The sequence below is a fragment of the Mobula birostris genome, chromosome 7, assembly GCF_030028105.1.
Source record: "Mobula birostris isolate sMobBir1 chromosome 7, sMobBir1.hap1, whole genome shotgun sequence".
NCBI lineage: Eukaryota > Metazoa > Chordata > Chondrichthyes > Myliobatiformes > Myliobatidae > Mobula > Mobula birostris.
In genome coordinates this window covers 42484188-42508247 of record NC_092376.1, presented here as the reverse complement: position 1 = coordinate 42508247, position 24060 = coordinate 42484188, and the positions used below count along the sequence as shown (strand labels likewise).

Genomic DNA, 24060 nt, shown 5'->3' with positions numbered 1-24060 from the left:
TGGGCACGTGGCCAAGTGGTTAAGGCGTTTGTCTAGTGATCTGAAGGTCACTAGTTCGAGCCTCAGCTGTGGCTGTGACAGCGTGTTTGTGTCCTTGAGCAAGGCACTTAGTGCTCTAGTGTCTGTGCGAGGAGTGGCGCCCCACACAGACTTCCAATCTGCGCCTTGTAAGGCATGAAAATGCCCAACGCAGGCCTCTCATGATCTGACTCGACGTTCCCTCCCCTCCCTACCTTAAGAACTAATTTATTTTCCCATTAGTTTACTTGAAAATATGTATGTTTTTCTGCTTATATTTTAAATAATGATTATTAAATGTCTAAGTTACAATACAGAAAGAAAACAGATTCATGCAAATTAATGATGCACAGCTTTCTGGTACCATGAAATTGAAAGCTAATCCATCTAAATCTTTCCTAAAACATATATCTCTTTTCTTTAAAAGAGAACATTAAATTTAATTTAGTCAAACTTTAAATTATAAGTAGATGTGAATTGAAGAGTAAAACAATATAGTTATCCAACTTAATTTGTTTTAAACAGGCTGAAAAAATTGTCTACTACATTGGTTCATTTTCCATTAAAATTAGACCATAAACAAAAATCAGGAGTATATAGAATGATTCGTGAGGTCTGTGATTCTTGTTCCAGGTTCCACCTAGTTTCTATTGCATAATATGTAGCGGGGCTGAACATAGCACTGGTGTCCATCATCTGCCACTTCTGAGATCTTTATTTGTCTTGGAATGAGCCATGCAGTCCATAAGACAATTCTGCAATAGTAGCCTTTCAGAGTGCCTGTGAGTCTTATTTTCACGCATCTTAAAAGGGACATCCTTGAACCTAGCACTCGGAACCTGATATGGTAGGCCCTTTGTAAGTTATTTATTTATCTCTCCTTTGTGACCTGCCCAACCCAAAAGCTTATAGCCTATAAACCCTACTAGCACCTACTAAATCCTTGCCTATTCTACCCACAGATTCTCTTATTCCCAACAATTATCCAATCCTCCCTCCCCAGTCAGCAAATACTAATAGCTGCCTCTCTACACCCCAACATTTGAGTCTCTTGTTCCCATGATTTCCCTACACCTCAAGCTTTGGGTCTCATTGTCCTGCATAAAAATACATTTGGTCTTAACTTTGCTACTTACTGTCTCTTGGATTAGGTATAGTATAGAGTGCTTATGTGACCTATGCTGAATTCATTATAGTGTAAAGGAAAACTATTAGTTTCAGAGATGCTTGTGGTATTACATTAGCAGTGAAACCTTACAGCATGTTACACAGGTAATATAGTATACTCAGTATTCTGCTGTTGATGCTTAGTTTCAATGACTTAGATGACCGGACAACAAAACAATGTTTCAATACTACAGCAATAATTTAGTGCTTCTGATCAAAGCTGATTTTTTATTTGTGTCTCTTCTGAACTGTAAATTGTGCATTTACAGTTCAGAAGAGACACAAGTAAAAAAATCAGCTTTGATCAGAAGCACTAAGTTATTGCTGTAGTATTGAAACTCATTGTTTTGTTGTCCAGTCATCTAAGTCATTGAAACTAAGCATCAACAGCAGAATACAGAGGATACTATATTACCTGTGTAACATGCTGTAAGGTTTCACTGCTAATGTAATGGCCTCTCTGTAATGTTTCACTGCTAAGGCTAAGGTAATGGTTTCTCTGTAGCAGCAATGTTTGGGTTATGATTAGAGATAACAGGGCATGCTAGCCAATGAGCGGGGTGTTGTTTCTTGTGGGTCTGGGAGAAGGGATTTCACGGTCTTTTGTCGGGGAGAGATGAAGAGAGAGGACGTGAATGGAGAGAGTTGGTAGACCACCGAACAGAGTGGACTGAGGAGCGAGAGTCCAAGGGTCGGCTATGCTTGGAGGAGGACTACGGGAACAAATGGCTGACACTGTGAGCTCCAACGTTTGTGCATTAGACAGTTTCAGGAGAATGGGCCCTTTTTTTGTTTCATTATTAACCATATAGTCAAATTAAGAATTATAAAGCTCAATCACTTAATCGCATATTATGTACTATTTGTTATTTCATGGTACTGACTTGTAACGAGGGACACATTGCACAGCATCCACCCAAACGAGATTTCTTAAGTTTGGCTGGGCCAGGGGCTATCACCCCTTAGATTAAGCCACTAGCCAAACCAAGGGTTGCACCTGTAATGTTAGTGATCAAAGAAGATTTTTCCCCAGATACCGCCTTAAGGAATTGTGTATTATGTTGGAGCATAGGAATTGGTAAAAGGCCAGTGGAAGAATAATGATAAAAATAGAAGATTGTGAAGTTCAAAAAATCCTTTGAATCTGGTTTCTTATTGCAATAAATCAATTTTAAAAAATGTATTGCTGAAATTGATATATCTATATCTAATATATATACATTTTGAAAACTTATAAGGTTTTATTTAGTATGCCAATGATTACTGTACTATGTAAGAAATAATCTTAAAGAGAATACAGGATTTTAACATGAAATGTTATGCAGTTTCCTTGCAGGATATTAACATGAGGAAAGCTTTCAAGAGCTCTACAATGCAAGACCAACAAGTTGTTTCAAAGGGTTCAACTCCAAACCCAGTGTTGGAAATGTATAATAAGAGTGATAAGCCACCACCACTGAACATTCTGTCACAGTACAGGTATAGGTATAATCAGAAAGCTGATATATCTTGTTTTTGGAGCTTGGAATATCTTCTCCCTGCTACCATGCTTTCAACTGATTTCAATTCTCAGTTGCCTTGTAGTTTTGACATGTATCCTAGATCCCCATTGTCCTTCGATTGCTTTCTATTTGTTCCTTGTTGTAACACCAAGGCTGCTCTCTTGGCTGCATCAATATCAACAATCTGAGGCACACCCACTGGAGCAGGTGGAATTCCAGTCAGCTCAAATGTATCTAGCAAATTGTTATCTTCAGTCATGGCTCTCTCACGCTCAAATATCTGAATGAGCACATCTGGCTTGTGTCAGAGTAGGTGGTGAATGTCTGTGTTTGCTTTGTTGGGATGGTGGTGTTGCGTTTGGTCAAAATGGTCTTCACATCACCAGCTATCTCAAAGCCCAAGGATAGAGGAATGACATCCAGTAACAAGATCCTGTACATTTTCTGACATATCACCAGCCAATTTAGCAGCCCTCGTGTTATAGTATTAAAATTGGAAGCCGAGCAGAATGCTATACATCTTATTGTATTTATTGCTGTTGCTGTCCTTAAATGATATCAGTCAACCACTGCACTGCTGAAAGTGTATGTGGTACATACAGTTCAGCATGTAAGAGAGTTAATACAATGGAGAATGCTTGCCACCCTGCTTCACTGCATAAACTCATATGGATGAGGTTGTCTAGAAGAGACAACTGCTCAATGCCAGGGAGTGAGTACGAAGATGAAAAAGGTGTAACAAGAGGTACAAGAGTAGCAAAAGGACTCACTTCCAGTCTCCCTGCACCTGCGAGTAATGTGTGCAGAATTTCATGAATTGAGCATCGCAAACGTTGATCAGAAAACGTTAGTGATGTACATTAGGAAAGGCAAAGAGCATATGTAGACTCAATTCAAAGGGTTAAAGAGGTTGGTGACCCATCTCCTCCCAGAGAATAAGGTCACAAATAATTTCTTTCCTAGAGAGATTGGGATATGATGTACTTAAGGGGAACTTAACTGGGGACTGTGATCTTCTACAAATGGAAATGCTTGCCCCACAGTCTGGCCTGCCTTTGGAAAGGTACTAAGGAGTTCAGGTAAATACACCTCCAACCTCTTGCAGGATTTTCTATTAAGACAAAATACACATCATAAACGCGAGATTCTCTAAACCCACTAGCACCTCCACCCTCTTGCAACAACACACACAAAATGCAGGAGGAACTCTGAAAGTCAGGTGGCATCTGTGGCGTGGAATACACAACAGAGATTTTAGGCCGAGATCCTTCATCAAGACTGGAAAAAAAGGGGGCCAAAGCTAGAATAAAAAGGTGGGAGGAGGGGAGGAGTACAAGCTGCCACAGGACAGTTGAGACCAGGTGAGGGGTAAGGTGGATGTTATGGGGTGGGGGGGGGGGATGAAGTAAGAAGCTGAAAGGGAATAAGTGGAAAAGGTAAAAGACTAAAGAAGGAATTTAAAGGGAAGAACAGTGGACCCTTGAAGAAAGGGAAAGAGGAAGGAAGTGATGAGCAGGTGAGGAGAAGAGAAGTGTAAGAGGATAACTAGAAAAGGGAATTGAAAAAGAGAAAAGGGGGGAGATTGTGAAGAAAGGAGGAGAGGATGGCGGCGTGACAGCAGCGTGCACGGCCTCTCCGGTGAATGATATCTGTTATCTGTCAAGTAGGGGACCGTGCACAATTCTGATTTGATGGAGACAGACGTGAGAGTGCGGAGGAACATCTGGAAAACTTCTGAAATGCCTGCTTCGCTGCCGCTGCTACTGTGTGGTAACCGGAATCTCCGGAGCAGAAGGCCCTGAAATCCTCGGCTTTGCTTGTTTCAGCGCCCGGGGCGAGGTCGAAGGCGCTTGGCAAAGGATGGCGCTCGGGAGGCTGTATTGGAGGGCTGGTCAGAGGCTCGAAGTTTTCGGACAGATGGACTCAGTGTCGATTGTGGTCGGCTGCTTCCAAGGCATCGGCAAGTTGACGGTGCCTGGAGGTTTATGGCAGGGAGTTTCTCCCTTTTGCCGCCTGCTATCGGGGACTCGGGGACTTTTGAGACTTTTTTTTACTGTGCCCATGGTTTGTTCTTCATCAAATTATGGTATTGCTTTGCACTGCTGTAACTATATAATTATGTGGTTCTGTCAGTGTTAGTCTTTGGTTTGACCTGTTTTCTGTGATATCACTCTGGAGAAACATTGTATCATTTCTTAATGCATGTGTGGGGGAACATGTCGCGTCCTTTTTAGGGCGGTTAGTCCACCTTTGGACCCCACCTGGCACTCAGCTCTCACCTGTGGCTCCCCGTAGCTGTTTGCATGTGACAGCGGCCACACCCCGGGCAACGGCTTCGACAAGCTGGCTAAACCAGATGAGGGTAGCCGACGGGTCTCACACCCTCGGTGAGATAGGGAGTTGTCTATCCCAGCATGTGAAGACAGACTCCGGCGGATTGAGCGGACGAGACCAGTGGAAGGTCCAATGGTCAAGGTGGCGGTCTCTGCAAGCGTCGTGGAACGTGTAGAGCAGGACTAGACACAGAAGACGTCCTGGTCATCCACTGCGCCTAGTCCCATCTCCAGCCGTCTAGACTCTGTCTTCCCACTGGATCCAGATGGGAATTGGGAAGAGAGAGTGAGGCTGACGCTGCGCAACTCTCCCTCACTTAAATCCAAATCACACGGTAGTCTTGACGTCATCATCTCGAGGTCCTCATCGACGTCAACGATGGACGAACAACATGCATTTCTAAATGACAATAAAAGAGGACTGAGTGTTCTCATAATCTAATCTAAATCTAAAAAAATTACTGGAAGGTAGAGAAATCAATGTTCATCTTCCTCAAGTTGGAGGCTACCCAGATGGAATATGAGGTGTTACTCCTCCAACCTGAGTTTGGCCTCATCATGGTGTTAGAGGAAGCCATTGGGCCAGGGACAGACATATCAAAATGGGAATGGGATGTCAAATTGAAATGAATAGCCAACGGAAGATCTTGCTTTTTGCAGTGGACAGACCGAAGATATTCACCAAAGTAGTTGCCCCAATCTGCTTCATGTCTCGTGAGTGGGGAGAGGAGACAGATATGCTTAGTGATAGGATCTCATTGGAGATGTTAGAAGTTACAGTAAATGATGTTTTTGGATCTATACATTGAATGCTGAATATAGACAGTATTCATAATTAAAGCTGAGAGGCCTTGAAATTTCGGAATCAAAATCAGGCTTCTTATCACTCACATATGTTGTGAAATTTGTTGTTTTGCAGCAGCAGTACAGTGCAAAACTTAATAAACACTATAAGTTACAAAAATAAATAATGCAAAAGATGAATAATGAGGTAGTGTTCATGGATTTATGGAATGTTCGGAAATCTGATGGCAAAGGGCAAGAAGCTGTTCTTAAGACATAGTGTGGGTCTTCAGGCTTCTGTAATTCCTCCCCAATGGTAGAAGGCCAAGATGTCTCGGAAGATGAGGTTCCTTAATGATGGATGCTGCTTTCTTGAGGCACTGCCTTTTGAAGCTGCCCTCAGTGATAGGGATAGTAGTGTCCACGATGGAACTAGCTGAATCTACAACCCTCTGTTGTATTGATCAATAGACCAATTGTTTGGATCAAATTACCTTGCCTGGTGCCTCAGGGTTGGGTGTGTCTGCATCCATGCCATTCCCTGCCCCGGCACTCCTCCTCTGCCACCTGTCCCACACCCCTCCCGCAGTGTTCCACCCTTGCCATTCAGGACATTCCTTACTCCCATCAGATTTACAAACTCTCTCTTCACTCCATGTTGACAAATACAGTACCTAAGCACAGTACTGTATGTTCTCATAATTTACTTCTCTGATAACAAATTGCTCAGGATTGAATCCTGCACCTTTACAGCAATACAAGTAGCATCACAGTGGAGATACAGGAGACTGCAGATGCTGGAATCTGGAACAACAAACTTCTGTGGGAATTCTGCAGGCCGTGCAGCGTTTGTGGGAGGAAAGAAATTGTTGATGTTTCAGGTTGAAACCTGTGACAGGGCCCTCCACTTTCACTCCTGATGCAGGTCTTGGCACAAAATACCAACAGTTTCTTTCCTCCCACAGATGTTGCATGACTTGCTGAGTTCTAGCACATTATTTGTTGCCCCGCATAGTATGACAGTATCGTTGCTCTGAGGATGATTCAGAGAATGAAAGGGTTATCATATATGGAATGTTTGATGGCTCTGGATCTGTACTCGCTGGAATTTAGAAGGATTTGGGAGGGGGGTGGAGTTCGCATTCAAACATTTCAATATTGAAAGGCCTAGACAAAGTAGATGTGGAAAGGATGTTTCCTATGACGGGGGAGTCTAGGACAAGAGGCACAACCTCAAGATAGAGGGGCGTCTATGTTAAAACAAGGGTGGATAAATTTCTTCAACCAGAGGGTGGTGAATTTGTGAAATTTGTTGCCACAGGCAGCTGTGGAGGCCAGGTTGCTGGGTGTACTTAAGGCAGAGTTTGATAGGTTCTTGATTGGAAATTGCATCAAATGTTATGGGGAGAAGGCTGGGGAGTGGGGCTGAGGAGAGGGAAAAAAAGATCAGCTGTAATTGAATGGCAGAGCAGACTCAATGGGGCAAATGGCCTATTTCTGATCCTATGTCTTATGGTATAATGTGCTAAGAAATTATCACAAATATAGCTGCTGAGGACAAATCTATTTGTTTTCTTTTCTATCTTGTTGAATCATCTGGAATGTTTAGCTGATTAAGGCAGGGAATACTGTTCAAAGTAATGAAGTGATGCTTGTCTACTGTTCAGATCCATTGTGGTGTGTCCTTTAATGAAATTTTAAACAGCAGTCATAGACAATCATCTATGTTAATGACAAACTTCAGGACAAAATTTACTCCTCTGTACTGTTAATAAGGAAGAGCTTGAATGATTTTTTTTTAATTGCAGAGATGACAAAAAAGATGGACTTAAATTTTATACGGATCCATCTTATTTCTTTGACTTATGGAAAGAGAAGATGCTGCAGGATACTGAAGATAAGAGGAAAGAGAAAAGAAGACAGAAGGTACAAGATATGGCAAGGGGTGGTGGATTTTTAGAACTGCAATATGCCCAATATGCCCCAGAAATACCATGCACTGTCTTTCTATGGTAAAACATCACAAAGTAATTTGATTAAGGTCCTTAAAAATAAATTAACCTGGAATTAACTTGCTGCATTGCTAAATTTGGATATACTTTTATCTTAACCCAAGCCAATGCTAACTGTTAAAAATAGACTACTTTTCTGCTCAGTGTTGCAAATTAATTCTATTCCATGGTTTTAATGCTTTGCACATTAAAATACATGCAGGCTGCTTTTCAAAGAAGGAGACCTAAATGTAGCATTTTTGATTGCACATCTAAGAAAATGCTTTTAAGCATTTTGACTTTTGATCAAGCAATTCTAGTAATATTATAACGGCCTCATTTTAGCATCTTATTATTTATGCTTCACTGCATATGTCATGAAGCTCGCACCTTTGATGTTTCACTAAGTTTTGTCAACTTCTGTGATCATCAGAAAGAATCAGCTATTTTATGCACTTGGAGACTAGTCATTGACAGAGCCTAGAAAAGGCTAGTCATTGTCTTTAGAATAGTATTTGGTTGCAGTGAATCAGAGTCAGAATCAGGTTTGGTATTCACTGAAATTTGTTCGTTTGCAGCAGCAGTAGCTTGCAGTACATAATTATTACAAAAAACTATAAATTAACAATAAGAAATATACAGTATGGTACTTAAATAGTGTGAAAAGAGAGCAAAAGTTCAGAAAAATATAATGACGTAGTATACATGGGTTCATAGTCCATTCAGAAACCTGATGGCAGCTGTTCCTAATACGTTGAGTGTGTGTCTTCAGGCTCCTGTACCTCGTCATTGATGGAAGCAATGAGAAGAGGGCATGACCTAAGGGATGGGATTCCTTAAAGATAGATGCCTCCGGTTTGAGGCATTGCTTTTTGAAGATGTCTGCACATTGGGAGGCCTGTGCCCACAGTGGAGATGGTCCAGTTTACAGCTTTCTGCAGCTTTTTCTGATCCTGTGCAGTGGCCCCTCCATACCAGTTAGAATGTTCTCCACGATACATCTGTAGAAATTTTCGAGACTCTTTGGTGATACTCGAAGTCATTTCAAACTTCTAATGAAATATACTGTAGTTGCTGTTGTGCCTTCTTTATAATTGTATCAATATCAAAAACACAAAATAATCTGCAGATGCTAGGGTCAAAGCAACACTCACAACACGCTGGAGGAACTCAGCAGGTCGGGCAGCATCCGTGGAAACAATAAATCAACGTTTCGGGCCAGAACGTTGACTCATTGTTTCCATGGATGCTGCCCGACCTGATGAGTTCCTCCAGTGTGTTGTGAGAATTGTATCAATATGTTGGGCCCAGGATGGATCTTCAGAGATGTTCACGCCCAGGAATTTGAAACTGCTCAACCTTTCCACTGTTAATCCCTTGAGGAGGGCTGGTGTATCTTTCCTCAACTTCCCCTTCCTGAAGTACAAAATCAATTCCTTGGTCTTACTGACGTTGAGTGCAAGGTTGTTGTTGTGACACCATTCAACTTGCTGATCCGTCTCATTCCTCTATGCCTCCAGGTCACCATCTGAAATTCTGCCAATACTAGTTGTGTCATCAGCAAATTTATAGATGGTGTTTGAGCTGTGCCTAGCTCACACGGTCATGGGCATAGAGAGAGTAGAGCAGTGGGCTAAGTGCACATCGTTGAGGTACACCAGTGTTGATTGCCAGCGAGGAGGAGATGTTATTTCTGATCTGCACTGACTATGGTCTCCCGGTGAAGAAGTCAGGGGTCTAGTTACAGACGGAGGTACGGTGGCCAGGTTTTGGAGCTTGTTGATTAGAACTGAGGGTATGATAGCCTTAAACACTGAGCTGTAATCAATTATTGCTGTTGATCCAAGGCTGAGTGGGGAGCCAGTGAGATTGCATCTCACTAGACCTGTTGTGGCAATAGGCAAATTGTAGCAGGTCTTGGTCCTTGATTTAGGCAGCAGAAGTTGATCCTGGCCATGACCAACCTCTCAAAGCACTTTATCACAGCAGATGTTAGTGCAACTGAGTGATAGTCGTTGAGGCAGCTTACCCTGCTCTTCTTGGGCACTGGTATAATCGTTCTTTTGACTGCAGTAGTGAGAGATTGAAGAAGTCCTTGATCACTCTTGCCAGTTGGTTGCCATGGGTTTTCAGTGCCCTACCAGCTACACTATCAGGGCCTGATGCCTTGTGAGTGTTCACCCTCTTGAAATGTGTTCTGACCTCGGCCTCTGAGACAGAGATCACAGGATCATCAGATGCTGCTGCGATTTGCACAAGTGTAGTATTATTCTCCTATCAAAGCATGCATAAAAGGTATTGAGCTCATCTGGGAGTGAAACATCAAAGCCATTTATGATATTAGGTTTCACCTTGTAGGAAGCAATGGCCTGCAAACCCTGCCTGAGCTAAAGTGCATCCAATTCTACCTCTACCTTGGCAGATAAAACAGATGACACTTGACCACTAGATGTTCCAATTGGGTGAATAGGATTGAGACAGAACCACCACGTCTGTGCACCATGATGAGTTAGTAATAAAGCATACCTCACCTCTACCTTTAAAAGACTCACTCATCCTGTCTTTGTGGATGATAGTGAAAAGATTGGTCTGCAGCTGTGTCTGAAATATTAGGGGTGAGCCATGTTTCCATGAAGCAAAATAGACAGCAGTCTCTGGTACGGCAGACTTGCTCTGAGATCTTCAATTTTATTTTCCAGAGATTGTACATTTGCCAGTAGCATCGTCAGGAGTAGAGTCTAAGGCCTCTGCATTTCAATCATACTTGCAGACTGGCTTGTGTTCCATGCTTCCATTTTCTTAAAGAGGAGCTACTCTTATAAACCAATTCTGTAGTCTGGGATCTGCCGATTTTCACTATCAATAGATTTTTTAAATGTCTTAAAATTCTGTTGCTTACTGAATTGTAAACATTTGAGAGGAGAGTTTGTAGCTCTCAGCTGCATCTGGAAACCTATGATTCTAAGTACTTCTAAAATATTTGCAAAATTCAAAGACAAAATTTCACAATTATGGAAAACCCTTTTTAAAAGAATTTACTAAACTAAAATAGGCTAATAATCATAATTGGAACTTACTGGCTTGGCATTCATGTTAATGGAATGAATTTGAGCTAATCAATAGAGAAATATTCATTATTAATAAGACAAGGTGGAATAAATTAAATAGTCACAGGCCAGGTTGTTTAATTTCGTAGGAAGACAGGTTATTGGAATCAATTCTGAGGGATAGAATACATATTAATCAAGGAAAGTTAGATTTGTCACAGGGAGGTTAAGTGTGATTAAACTGATAGAATTTTTTGAAGACGTAACAAGGAGTGTGTTTTAAGTAGTAGGAACAGAATTCATAAGAAATTCTGCAGATGCTGGAAATCCAGAGCAACACACACGTAGTGCTGGAGGAAGTCAGCAGATCAGACAGCATCTATGGAAATGAATATTGTGGGCTCAGGTCCTTCTTCAGGACTGGAAAGGAAGGGAGAAGATGCCAGAATAAAAAGATGGGGGAGGTGAAGGAGGATAGCTGGAAGGTGATAGGTGAAGCTAGGTGGGTGGGTAAGGTAAAGGGCTGGAGAAGAAGGAGTCTGATAGGAGAGGAGAATGGACCATGGGAGAAAGGGAAGAAGGAGGGGCACCAGGGGAATATAATAGGCAAATCGCCATTCATCAGGTTGGAGGCTACCTCGATGGAATATGAGGTATTGTTCCTCCAACCTGAAAGTGTCCTCATTGTGTTTTCCCTTCTTCCATTATTGATGCTACCCTCACCTGCATCTCCTTCGTTAACCAGACATCTACACTCACCCCATCTTCCCGCTGTTTTAACAGAGATAGAGTTTCTCTCGTTCTTATGTACCACTCCATGACCACTGGATTCAACACATCATTTTTTGCAAATTCTGTCATCTTCAGCAGGATCCTCGCACCAAACTCATCTTTAGTTACCCCTCCACTCTCTGCTTTCTGCAGGGATCTCTCTCTCTGTGACTCCTTTGTCCACTTGTCCCTTTCCACTAATTTCCCTCCTGTCACATATCCCTGCAAGTGACAGAAATGCTACACCTGTCCATTGGCCTCCTCTCTTACCTCCATTCAGAGCCAAACAGTTCTTCCAGATGAGGTAACATTTCACCTTCGAATCTTTTGGGGTCATCTACTGTTTCCAGTACACCTGATGCAGCTTGGTGAGACCCAGTGTAAGTTAAGGGACCACTTTGTCAAGCACCTCCACACTATCTGCCAAAAAAGGAACTTCCCCATGGCTAAACTGTTTTAATTTCTACCCCATTCCCGTTCTGACATGTTGGGCCATAGCCTCCTCTTTTTGCCACAATGAGGTCACTCCCAGGGTAGAGTCATATTCTGTCTAGGTAACCTCTAACCTGATGGCATGAACATAGATTTCTCCGCCGGTATTTTTTTTTCCCCTCTCCTTTCCTTCTGCTTCTGTTCCCCACTCTAGCCTTTTACCTCTTCTCCGCACCTGCCTATTACCTCCCTCTGGTGCCCCTCCTTCTGTCCTTTCTTCCATGTTCCACTCGCTCCTGTCAGATTCCTTCCTCTCCAGGCCCTTTACCTTTCCCACCCACCTAGCTTCAACTAACACCTTCCAGCTAGTTCTCCTTCCCCTCCCTCATCTTTTTATCCTGGCATCTTCCCCCTTTCTTTCCAGTGCTGAATAAGGATCTCGGCCCAAAATGTTGAATGTTTATTCATTTCCATAGTTGCAGCCTGACCTACTGAGTTCCTCCAGCATTTAGTGTATGTTGCTGTAAACAGAATTCAGCAAGGTCTTTTTAATAAGGTCTGCATGTCAGGTTGGTCAAAAAAAGTAGCAGAGGCATATGGGATTTAAGGGAGAGTGGCAAACTGAATTTAAAATGGTTCAGAGGCAGGAAACAGTAATGACTGATGAGTGCTTTTGTGACTACAATCCTGTATTGAATGGGTTTCTATGAGGCCCCTTGCTTTTTTATTGTAATGATTTAGATTTTGATGCATGTTTTAATGAAATACATAGTTAAGAAGGCACACGATTCTTTCCTTTATTAGCTGAGGCATACATTATAACAGGAAGGTTATGCTATAATTATTTACTCTGTTTGACTATTGTATCCAGCTCTGATTATCACATTAACAGATGTGATTGTACTGGAGAAGGTACAAAAATTTATTAACATGCTGCCAGGACATAATTTTTTTTTTAACCAAGGGAGGATTTGAAAGGCGGGGTTGTTATCTTGGGGGATAAAGTATTTCATCAAGAAATGTGAAAATAATGAGGACCCAAGTGAATAGGAGAGACCTATTTTCCTTAATTAAGGGGTCACAGACCAGGGAGCATAAATTTAAATCAACTGTTGAAAGATGAGAAAGAATATTTACATCTAAAGGGTGTTGCTGGTCTGGAACCTACTGGTTGAAAATGTGATAGGGACAGAAACCCTGATGTACTTGAGCTATGACTGACAAGGCTATGGGATTGGATCAGTAACTTCTTTATAATTGTCATCATGGTCTCTGCTGTAAATTGTCAATTATTCTTTGTGATCGACACAATAACCTCAATAAGATTCCAATTCAGAATGTCATGCAATAGCATTCAGTAATCTATGATCCTTTGTTCTAACCACTACCACCCTCTGACCTCTGACCCCACCAACCATCAGAAGACACACACACACACCTCCTAAGGTTTCACATTTTGACCAATTTGAAGATCATTTTTATTTTTTATTAAAGGGATGAATCATTACTGGGTTCTGTTGCTGAGAGTGGTTCGTAATGCAAACGGTTCATAAGATAGAAATGATGAACAACAAAATATGTTCCTGCCTGACAACATATGAATTAGAACCTTCAGAGTGCAAGAGGTTTAGATGGGGCAGAACTTGTTAGGTACATCCAGGAAGTTTTCTTAATTTAATATGTAGATGATCCAGCAACTGGTTTTGGGTTTGGTTTTGTGATCACTGTTCCCCAACCTTTCAGTGGATAAGTGGTTAGGGAACAGTGATCACAACTCCTTAAGTTTTAAGATAGCTATAGAAGATAGAAATAATCATGAAACTTGTGGGCATATATTAAATTGGAGCAGTGCAAATCATGTGAGCATTAGGCAGGAACTAGGGAGTGTTAATAGGGAACAGCTGTTTTTGGCCAAGTCCACATTTGACATGTGGTGGTTGTTCAAAGACCAACTACACAGAGTACAGAACAGGTATTTTCCAGTCAGAAGGAAGGACAAGGATGGCAAGTTAAGAGAATCTTGGATGTCGAGAGAGAGATAATTTAGTCAAGAAGAAAAAGGAAAAGGATGTAAAGCTTAGAGAGCTAGAATCAAACAGAGCCCTTGAGGATTATTTAAAAAAAAGGCCATAAAGAGCTCAAGAATGCAGGAGGAGACATAAATAGTCCTTGACAAGTAGGATTAAAGAAAATCCCAAGGCATTCTATACATACATCAAGAGCAAGAGGATAACTAGGGAGAGGGTAGGACCACTCAAGGATAAAGGGGGGAACATCTGCTTGGATGCGGAGGACGTGGGTGAGGTCTCATGAGTACTTTACATAGTATTTATCAAGGAAAAAGACGTGGAGGATAGGGAGATCGGTACTGAGCGTATTAACATGCTAGAATATTTCAAAGGAGGAGGCTGAGTTGGGTCACAAAGAGTATTAAGGTTCTCAGGGCCTGATGGGATATACTTCAGGTTATGGAGAGGGGCAAGACAAAAGATTGCAGGGGCCTTGACTGATACCTTCGTATCCTCTCTAGACACAGGGAAGGTCCCAGAGGTCTGGCAAGCAGTTAATTTTCTTCCATTTTTCAAGAAGGGAACTAGGGTTAATGCCAATAGAGAATTACTAGATTACTGGAGAGTACTGGAGAGAATTCTTATGGATAGGATTTTTGAGCATTTGGAGAACAATGGTTGAATGAAGGAGAGCTAGCTTGGCTCTGTGGGAGGCAGGTCATGTCTTAACAACTTGATTGAGTTTTTTGACGAGGGTGATTGATGAAGGTAGAGCTGTGGATGTTGTTTACAAGGATGTTAGTAAGGTGTTTGACAAGGTCCCTCAAGGGAGGCTCATCCAGAACATTAAGATGCATGGGATCCTTGGTAAATTGTCCATTTGAATTCAGAAATGGCTTGCCCGTAGAAGACAGGGTAGTGGTCGAAGGGACTTATTCTAATTGGAGATCTGTGATTAGTGGAGTTCTGCAGGGATCTGTGCTGGGACCTCTGCTGTTTGTGATGTATATAAGTGGCCTGGATGAACAACACACACAAAATGAGGAACTCAGCAGGCCATGCAGCATCTATGGCAATGAATAAACAAATCAACATTTCAGGGCAGGACCCTTCATCAGGACTGGAAAGAAAGGGGGAAGATGCCAGAATAAGAACATGGGGCAAGGGTAGGGGAGAGGGATGAAGTAGGAAGCTGGGAGGTAATAAGTGGAAACAACAAAGGACTGGAGTAGAAGAAACCTCATAGGAGAGGAGAGTGGACCATGGGAGCAAAGGAAGAAGGAGGTCACCAGGGGGAGTTGATAGGCAGGTAAGGAGATGAGTCAGAGAGGGTAATTGAAGAAGAGGGGAAAATTATGCTGGAAGTCGGAGAAATTGATGTTCATGCCTTCAGATTGGAGGCTACCTAGATGGAATATGAGATGTTGCTCCTCCAACCTGAGAGTGGCCTCGGATGGCAGTAGAAAAGGCCATAAGATATAGGAGCAGAATTAGGCCATTTGGCCCACCAAGTCTGCTCTGCCATTTCATCATGGCTGATCCATTTTCCCTCTCGGCCCAATCTCCCGCCTTCTCCCCGTACCCTTCATGCCCTGACTAATCGAGAATCTGTCAACCTCTGCATTAAATATACCTAAAGGTTTGGCCTCCACAGCCACCTTTAGCAATGAATTCCACAGATTCATCTCTCTCCTGCTAAAGAAATTCCTCTTCATCTCTGTTCTAAAAGGATGCCCCTCTATTCTGAGGCTGTGTCTTCTGGTCTTAGACTCTCCCACCATAAGAAACATCCTCTCCACATCCACTTTATCGAAGCCTTTCAACATTCGATAGGCTAGGTTACCCCTCATTCTTCTGAATTTGAGAGAGTACAGGCCTAGATGCTCTCCATATGACAAGCCTTTCAGTCCAGGATTATTAGAACCTTCTCCAATATCAGCACATCCTTTCTAAGATATGGGGCCCAAAACTGCTCACAATACTCAGTGAGGCCTTGCCAGTGCTTTATAAAGCCTCAACATTACACTTTTGCTTTTATATTCTAGGCCTTTTGAAATGAATACTAACATCACATTTGCTTTCCTCACCACTGACTCAACCTGCAAGTTAGACCTGCCAGAGCCAACGTGTTAGAATGGAAATTGGGAAAGGAATTAAAATGGTTGGCCACTAGGAAATTCTACTTTTGGTGGATACAGGGGAGGTGTTTGACAAATCGGTCCCCCAGTCTATGTTGGGTCTGACTAATGTGGAGGATGCTACATTGGAAGCACTGGATACAGTAGATGGCCACAACAGATTTGCAGGTGAGCTGTTGCCTCACCTGGAAGGACTGTTTGGGTCCTGAATGGAGGTGAGGGAGGAGGAGAATGGACAGTCATAGCACTTCTGCCAGTTGCAGGAAATAGTGCCAGGTGGGAGATTAGTGGGGAGAGACAAATGGATAAGGTGATCGAGGTGGGAGTGATTTCTGCAGAAAGTGGAGAGTGAGGGGGCAGATAAAGATGTGTTTATTGGTAGGATCCCATTGAAAATGGTGAAAGTTGTGAGAATGATGTGTTGGATGCAGAAGCTCATGGAGTGAAAGTTGACAACAGGTGGATCTTTATCCCTGTTAAGGATGTGGGAAGATTCGGTAAGCAGGGATGGCCAGGAAATGAAGGAGTTGTGGGTGAGGACAGCATCAATGGTGGAGGAAGGGAAACGCTGTACTTTGAAGAAGAAAGACATCCCTGATGTCCTGGGAAGGAAAACCGTATCCTGGGAACAGATGCAGCAGAGACAAAGGAACTGAGAAAAGGGAATGATATTTTTTTCAGGAGACTTGGTGGAAATAGGTTTAGTTTTGATAGATGTAGGAATCAGTGGGTTTATAAAAGATATTGGTAGGCAGTTTGTCTCCAGAGATGAAGATGGAGATTGAGAAAGGGGAGAGAAGTATCAGAAATAGACCAAGTGAATTTAAGGGCGGGGGAAGTTGAAGACAAATTTGATGAAATTGTCGAGCCAGGCATGGGTGCATGATGCATCACCAGTGTAGTTGTCAATGTAGCACAGAAAGAGCTAGGGAGCATTACCAGTGAAGACTTGGAACATGGACTATTCCATGTAGCCAACAAAAAGGCAGGCATAACAGCAGCCCATGTGAGTGTCCATGGCTACACCTTGGGTTTAGAGAAAGTGTGAGGAGCTGAAGGAAATTGTTGAGTGTGAGGACCAGTTCTGCCAGATTGAGGAAGGTGGTGGTGGAGGGAAAGCAGGTCTGTTGTAAGTAAAAAAGCAGAGAGCTTTAAGGCCTTCGTGATGGGGAATAGAAGTGCTTATAGACTGGACATCCATGATGAAATTGAGGCATTCAGGGGCTGTAAATTGAAAGTTACTGAGGAGATTGAGAGCAGGTGAATTGTCGCAGATGTAGGTGGGAAGTGACTGAACCAAGGGGGATAAAATTGTTGAGTTATGCGGACACAGGTTCAGTGGGGCAGCAGCAGGCAGAAATAATGGGCCTACCCAGACAGTCAGGCTTGAGATAGAAATGAGTAGTGCAGGTAAGGGAACTGTGAGGCTGGTGGCAGTGGATTGGATATCTCCTGAGTTGGTGAGGTTGGTGATGGTGTCTGAGACAATGTCCTGATGGTCCTGAATGGAGTCCTTTTCAAGGAGTAAGTAAGAGGAGGCCTCTGAGAGTTGCCGCCTGGCTTTCGCAAGGTAGAGGTTAGTCCACCACACAACAACACCCCCTTTGTCTGCGGGTTTGATGGTGAGGTTGGGATTGGTATAGAGAGAGTGGAGGGCAGTGCATTCAGAGGAGGTAAGGTTTGAGGAGGAGAGAGAAGTGCTGAAGTAGAGCTGATTGATATCTCATTGGGAGTGAGAGATGAAAAGATCCAGATCAGGCAGAGAGCCAGAGTGGGGTGTCCAAGAAGAGGAGGAGGGTTGGAGGCAGGAGAAGAGGTCATTTGTGTGAGTTAGAGAATACTTGTCAAAGAAGTGGACTTGGATACACAGGTGATGGAAGAAGAGCTTGGCATCTTGATGGGCGTGGAACTCACTGAGGTGTGGATGAAGGGGTCAAAGGTAAAGCCCTTGCTGAGGATGGAACTTTCCACCTCAGAGAAGGGAAGTTCAGAGGGAATGGTGAGGACCCGGCAGAGATTATGGGGAGGGAAGAGAGTTGGTGGTGCCAAAGGAGAGAGGATGTTGGGGTGTTCAGGAAAGGGAGGGTGATGCAGGCACTGAGGACCTAAGAGCTGACAGGGGGGCTTGAGAGACTCCCAGGATCTTCTGGAGTTGGGAGTAGTGGTGGGAGGTGGGAAGCCCATGGGCCCAGGTGGGTTACTAAGTTTACAGATGATACAAAGGTTGGTGGTGGTATGTATAACATAGAAGACTGGCAAAGAATACAACAGGATATAGATCAGTTACAGATGTGGGCGGAGAAATGGCAGATGAAGTTTAACCGAGACAAATATGAAGTGTTGCACTTTGGTATGTAAAATGTAAAGAGTCAGTACCCTATTAAGGGCAAGACTCTTAGCAGTGTTGATGAGCGGAGGGATCTTGGAGTCCAAGTTTATAACTCCCTGAAAGTGGCTGTATGGGTTGACAGGCTGGTTTAGAAGGTAGATGACATACTTGCCTTTATTAGTCGCAGCATTGAGCTCAAAAGACAGGAAGTTATGTTGCACCTTTATGAAACTCTAGCCCACATCTGGAGTATTGCATACAGTTGTGATCACCCCATAATAGGAAGGATGTCGAGGCCTTGGAGAGGGTGCAGAAGAGGTTTACCAGGATGCTGCCGGGATTAGAGGGTGTGCTGCAACTTGGGTAGTTTCCCCTGGAGCAGGGGAGGCTGAGGGGAGATCTGATAGAGGTTTATAAGATTATGAGAGGAATAGATAGAGTAGACAGACAGTATCTTCTTTCGCAGGATTGAAATGTCTAATATCAGAGGGCATGCATTTAAGCTGAGAGGGTAATTTCAAAGAAGGCATGAGGGGCAAGTTTTTTTTCCACAGAGAGCAATGGGTCCCTGGAAGAGCCTCCTGGAGCGGTGGTAGAGACAGATATATTAGAGACTTTTCAGAGGTGTTTAGATAGGCACATGAATGTGAGGGAAATGGACTTTGCGTATGCAGAGGGGAATAGTTGGGTTGCCATTTGATTGATAATTTATTTGGATCGGCATAACATTGTAGGCAGAAGGGCCTATTCCTGTGCTGTACTGTTCTGTCTTCTATGTTAACAGCTTGTGGGTGAGGGTTGCAGAAATAACTGTGAGGAAATAGTAAGCAGGCACAGAAGAGCAGCCGCAACTGGCATCAGTGAACGAGTCTGCTCAGTGCCCCCAGCTCTGCTTGGCTTAGCTTTTTCATCTTGGGGAGGGGTGTATAGGGAAGGCGTGTGGAAATGCCCCATGCACAGTCGGCAGAAGACGGCTGCAGCACAGCAGCAGTTGGATAACCTATCCTTATGGTCTCCCATGCACTCATTTGTATGTGCAAGCTGCTCAGTGAGTCAAGCATTCCTAATGCAGGAAAACCTTTCAATAAATTCCAGATATCCTAAATCCATTGATTCTCTGTTATTTACCCAGTTGGTGACATCTTCACAACACTCTATTCAATCACTTGAACAGTTTTCCTATCATAAACTCATAATGACTCTGCTTAATCATATTATGATTTTCTAAATTATATCTTATCAAATCCTTAATGATATTTCCAGCATTTTGCGAGTTGAAGCTAATGGCATTGGTTAAGTCCTGATGAAGGGTCTTAGCCTGAAATGTCGACTGTTTACTTTTTTCCATAAATGCTGCCTGGCCTGCTGAGTTCCGCCAGCATTCTGAGTGGTCAAGTTATTGTGTTACATATCCTATTCTCCAATCTACTGAATTATTTCAGAAGTGAGGAGATGTAGAAAGATCTAAATAAAACTTCTTTGCAGCCACTTCTTGTACACCTTCTGGGTGCAAGCTATCAGACTCAATTTTAAACCCATTAAATATTATAATATTTCCTCAGGTAAGCTAATGACAGATTCCTCACTATCTTTAGATCCTTAGTTCTCTTACATTTTTTCATTTCTGTACTGAAGGCAGATATAGAATAATTATTCAAATTCTCAGTCCACATTATTATTTCCCCCATAATTGACTTTTTTGGACCCACATTTTTGTATATTTTATGCTAATTTTGTCTCTTCCCTCCTTACCTTCTCCCTCGATGAACATTTTTTTTCATTGTTGTTTCCTAAATTTCTTCCAGTGTGCACCCTGGCAGCATGGTCATGGAAATCCTTGCCCTCTTGAAACTTCCGTAAGAGCTACCATTTTTCCATGGGCAGAATACTTCCTGTTAATGCTTGCTAACTGATTTGATGCAGAGCTCGTTTCTGGGCTGAATTCCATTTAAAGTACCAGGATCAAAGCTGCTAGATGAAAATAGCAGATGTACGAACAGGATTTCATTTGGATTTCCTCAAATCATCAAAAGGATATTTGGGAATAATGCCCAATATATCTGAAATCTAATATATGTATATCCTGTTTCATTTTAAATATACTCATTTCATTACTCATCCCATCATCCAGTGTCAATTCAATGTGTTCCATTTTGTACCTTGGGAAATGCTAAAGCCAATAATATTGCCTCCCATTACCTGTAGTCATTGTGCTGCCATTCCACTAATGGCACTATTCCCAATTTTTAAAAATATTGATACGTCTTTAAAATATTTGACTATATTGTTTTATGTTCATATTTCCCCTTTGCCTTCCTCATTGTATTTGAACTACACTCCCAACTCCTGCATATTTTCTCTTAACAGGTACTCCTGTACTGGGAACTCCTGTTAAGGGAATAGCCCCTGATCTATAGATGATCTCTTTATGAATTTTGCTATTAATGCATGTGCCTTCTGTATAGCTCTTGAAAACTATAACAAAACATTCTTAATGGCATTTAAAATCCTAGTCAAACAGAAGGGTTAGGATGCTGGAAGGATGCAGTAGAATTAGTGAGTGGGGCACAGGGGTTGCAGTAGGGAAGAAGGTGGTGACAGTCAATGAGACAGCCAGATAATGCTGGGGTTCGGCACATTGAAAGTTTGTGAGAGTTAGAGCGTTGAGAAATGGCTGACCTACGGGCAAGAGGGGTTGATGAGAGTGAGAGTGTACAGGTGGCTGGCTGAGGAGAGGACAAAAGTAGAGAGATCAAAAAAGAGAAAGATTCGTGAGTATCTTGGAAAAAAATGCTTTCACCAAACTTCTGCCCTTGCGTATTACCTTTCTAAAACACATTGTGTTATGTTATGGTAATTGCTACCTTGATATTTCCCTAATTTTACTTAATCTGCTTTCAGCTGCCTCTAATCACTTGCATCACTGTGGGACATTTGCTTTTGAGTGGTAGGTCAGGTTGTGAGGCTGACTATAATTCCCTGATATACAAATCTTGGATCGTCATAGAAGGACTGCTGAGATAGAGGTCATAATCTTCAAGGCCTCCTGCTAAAGCAATCAATTTACTTACCTAGTTAACTTAAAATGGCTAATCATGGAACTTTACACTTTTGAGTGAAGAAGGCTGAGAAGTGACTTGATAGAGGTCTACAAGATGACAAATGGATAGCCAGAGAATTCTTCCCAGAGCGGAAATGGCTAATACGAGGGGGGATACATTTAAGGTGACTGGAGAGAAATACAGGGGACATCAGAGGTAATTTTTTTACACAGGGAGTGGTGAGTATGTGGAAGGTGCAGCCAGGGGTAGTGGTAGAGGCAGATACATAGAGACATTTAAGAAACTCTTAGATAATCACATGGATGATAGAAAAATTCAGGGCTATGTTGGAGGGAAGAGTACATTATAAGTTTGGGACAACATTGTGGGCTGAAGGGTCTGTACTGTGCCGTAGTGTTCAAAGGTCTATATTCTGTGGAACACTTATTGATGCTGTTGATTTTCCACTTTGACTCAGGTCTTCAGGTGAGGTAAGAACAGGTATTAAAAATAACACTGGAACGTTTAAACCCTCTAGCTCAAGCCTGCCTTATTATTTAATGTACAGACTATATATAATCTAAATTAAAATCAGTATGCACATTAAGTATAAGAATTCCTGGGCCAGTCTGAAGGTCTGTAAATAGGAACAAAATAAACCATACGTGTATTCCACCAAAAATTGTGCTTTCAACACAATAATTGCAATCAATTATCATTCTTTAATTGTATATAACAAATGATCAATACTTGTCATGTACTTTATCAGTAATCAGAAAACGAGTTTTGCTTCTTTTGGTCATGATCAGGAAATAAACCTTCATACATTAGAATAGTCATAAATATAAATGACGTTAATTAATATTCAGTATGATATTAAGCAAATTTATATATTTTGTTAGAAACGGATCATTTGAAATTATTGTTTGATCGAGGAACCTGGAACTAAGTGGTGACAATATTACTTGTCATTTATTTATATATAATTTCTGTGTATGCATTTCAGTGGAAACTTTAACTTAAAATGAATAATGTAGAAGTACCTAAAATGGCAGCCAAGGGTTTGCCATACAACTCTGATAAAGATACGAGAATCTGTGTTAACGGTCGATCCATTGAATGGCACCAGCAATAATTTCTTTGTTCAGATCTTAACAAAAAATGTTGTGATTCCTGAAAGCAGGTTTAACTTTATAATATGAAAGCAAAAAATTATGTTTCATAGCAAAAATAAGAAATAAAACACAAATGCATCACCAAGCATTTTAAAATTGATTCTGTTACACTCATTCTCTTCTGATATATACTTTCTTTCTACTGCATTTGAGTTTTATTTTTTCAGCTTTTAATCATATAGCTTTAACTTTGACTTTAGATAATCTACACCAAATCACCAGAGCTTTAACTATTTAATTCCTCCAATGAAGTGAAAGTTACTGTATATAAAACAATTAAGTGTTCAGCAAAATCTTAATAAATTTAAATTGGAATTTATAAAAAATAATACTCCATATTTGTAGTCCAAAAATGGAATTTCACATAATGTGCAAGTTTCCTTCTTTGAAAGATTGCACTTTCTTTGTGTTATGTTAACAACTTTTACCCACTATATGTCTCGTCTTTCCTATCTCTTGGCATGCTTTCTTCATATCATAGGAGCAGAAACGTGTAGATGGCACAACCCGTGAGGTGAAAAAAGTTAGAAAAGCCAAGAACAGGCGACAGGAGTGGAATATGATGGCGTATGACAAAGAACTTAGACCTGACAACAGGTTATCTCAAAATCTGTGCCATGGAATATCTTCAGAGGGATCAGTTTCCCCAAGCAATAGGTCTGTGTATATATAACCTCCCTGGTCTATAAGAATGTGGAAAAGTAATCCCGTTTCCAGAATTCTTTGCTTATCACATGAGGAAAAATCAGTAATTGTACAATGAGCAAGAGTTGTATACTGAAGTATTGTACTGCTGAAAAAAATTCAATTGGAATATAATTATATATCAACTTTTTAATTTAAAAATTCCAGCACTTGTAAATAAAGATTAAAATCAAGAGCAAGTAACAGCAATGACAATATTAGGATAGAGGTTGAAACTGCAGCCAAAATTACTAGAAGCGCAAAGATCACCTGCAGTGGGTCATGTGGATTGAGGCTGTCCCAGATTTGAACTTAATTTAAGTTGCACCAATGACCTGCAAGTTCTAAACAGATTCTATAATTGGGAATATGTGAAATCACGGCTCAAGATCTGTGTTTAGAAGGCGAGTGAGAAGGGAATTGAATTGTTCCTGGAATTGTATAAGATTGACAATAGGTTGGTGGCAGTTACATGGTAGCGGCTAGCAGGTGAATTTTTTTCCTGTGGATTCTGCTGAATCTAAATAAATAAAATTGGTATTTAGTTTGAAAAATGCTATTACAAAACGACCCAGTTAGATATAACTACTACAGTTCAAACTCTGCTTATTTTAAACTAGGTTTTAGTCACAAGATCCAA

The 24060-nt window shown here is 41.7% G+C and overlaps 1 protein-coding gene across 8 annotated transcripts in view; it reads left to right on the top strand.

Moving 5' to 3' along the window:
- The window catches only part of LOC140200147 (actin-binding protein WASF3-like), a 112040-nt gene that overhangs the window by 63766 nt on the left and 24214 nt on the right, over positions 1-24060 (top strand). For 7 of the 8 annotated variants that reach the window (XM_072262997.1, XM_072262991.1, XM_072262990.1 and 4 more), the window contains 2 exons: positions 2511-2670; positions 7612-7729. In XM_072262997.1, the coding sequence (XP_072119098.1) occupies positions 2531-2670; positions 7612-7729 (258 nt within the window). In that variant the 5' untranslated portion in view covers positions 2511-2530. The remainder of the gene's footprint in view (positions 1-2510; positions 2671-7611; positions 7730-24060) is intronic. The other variant, XM_072262996.1, reaches the window with a different exon arrangement.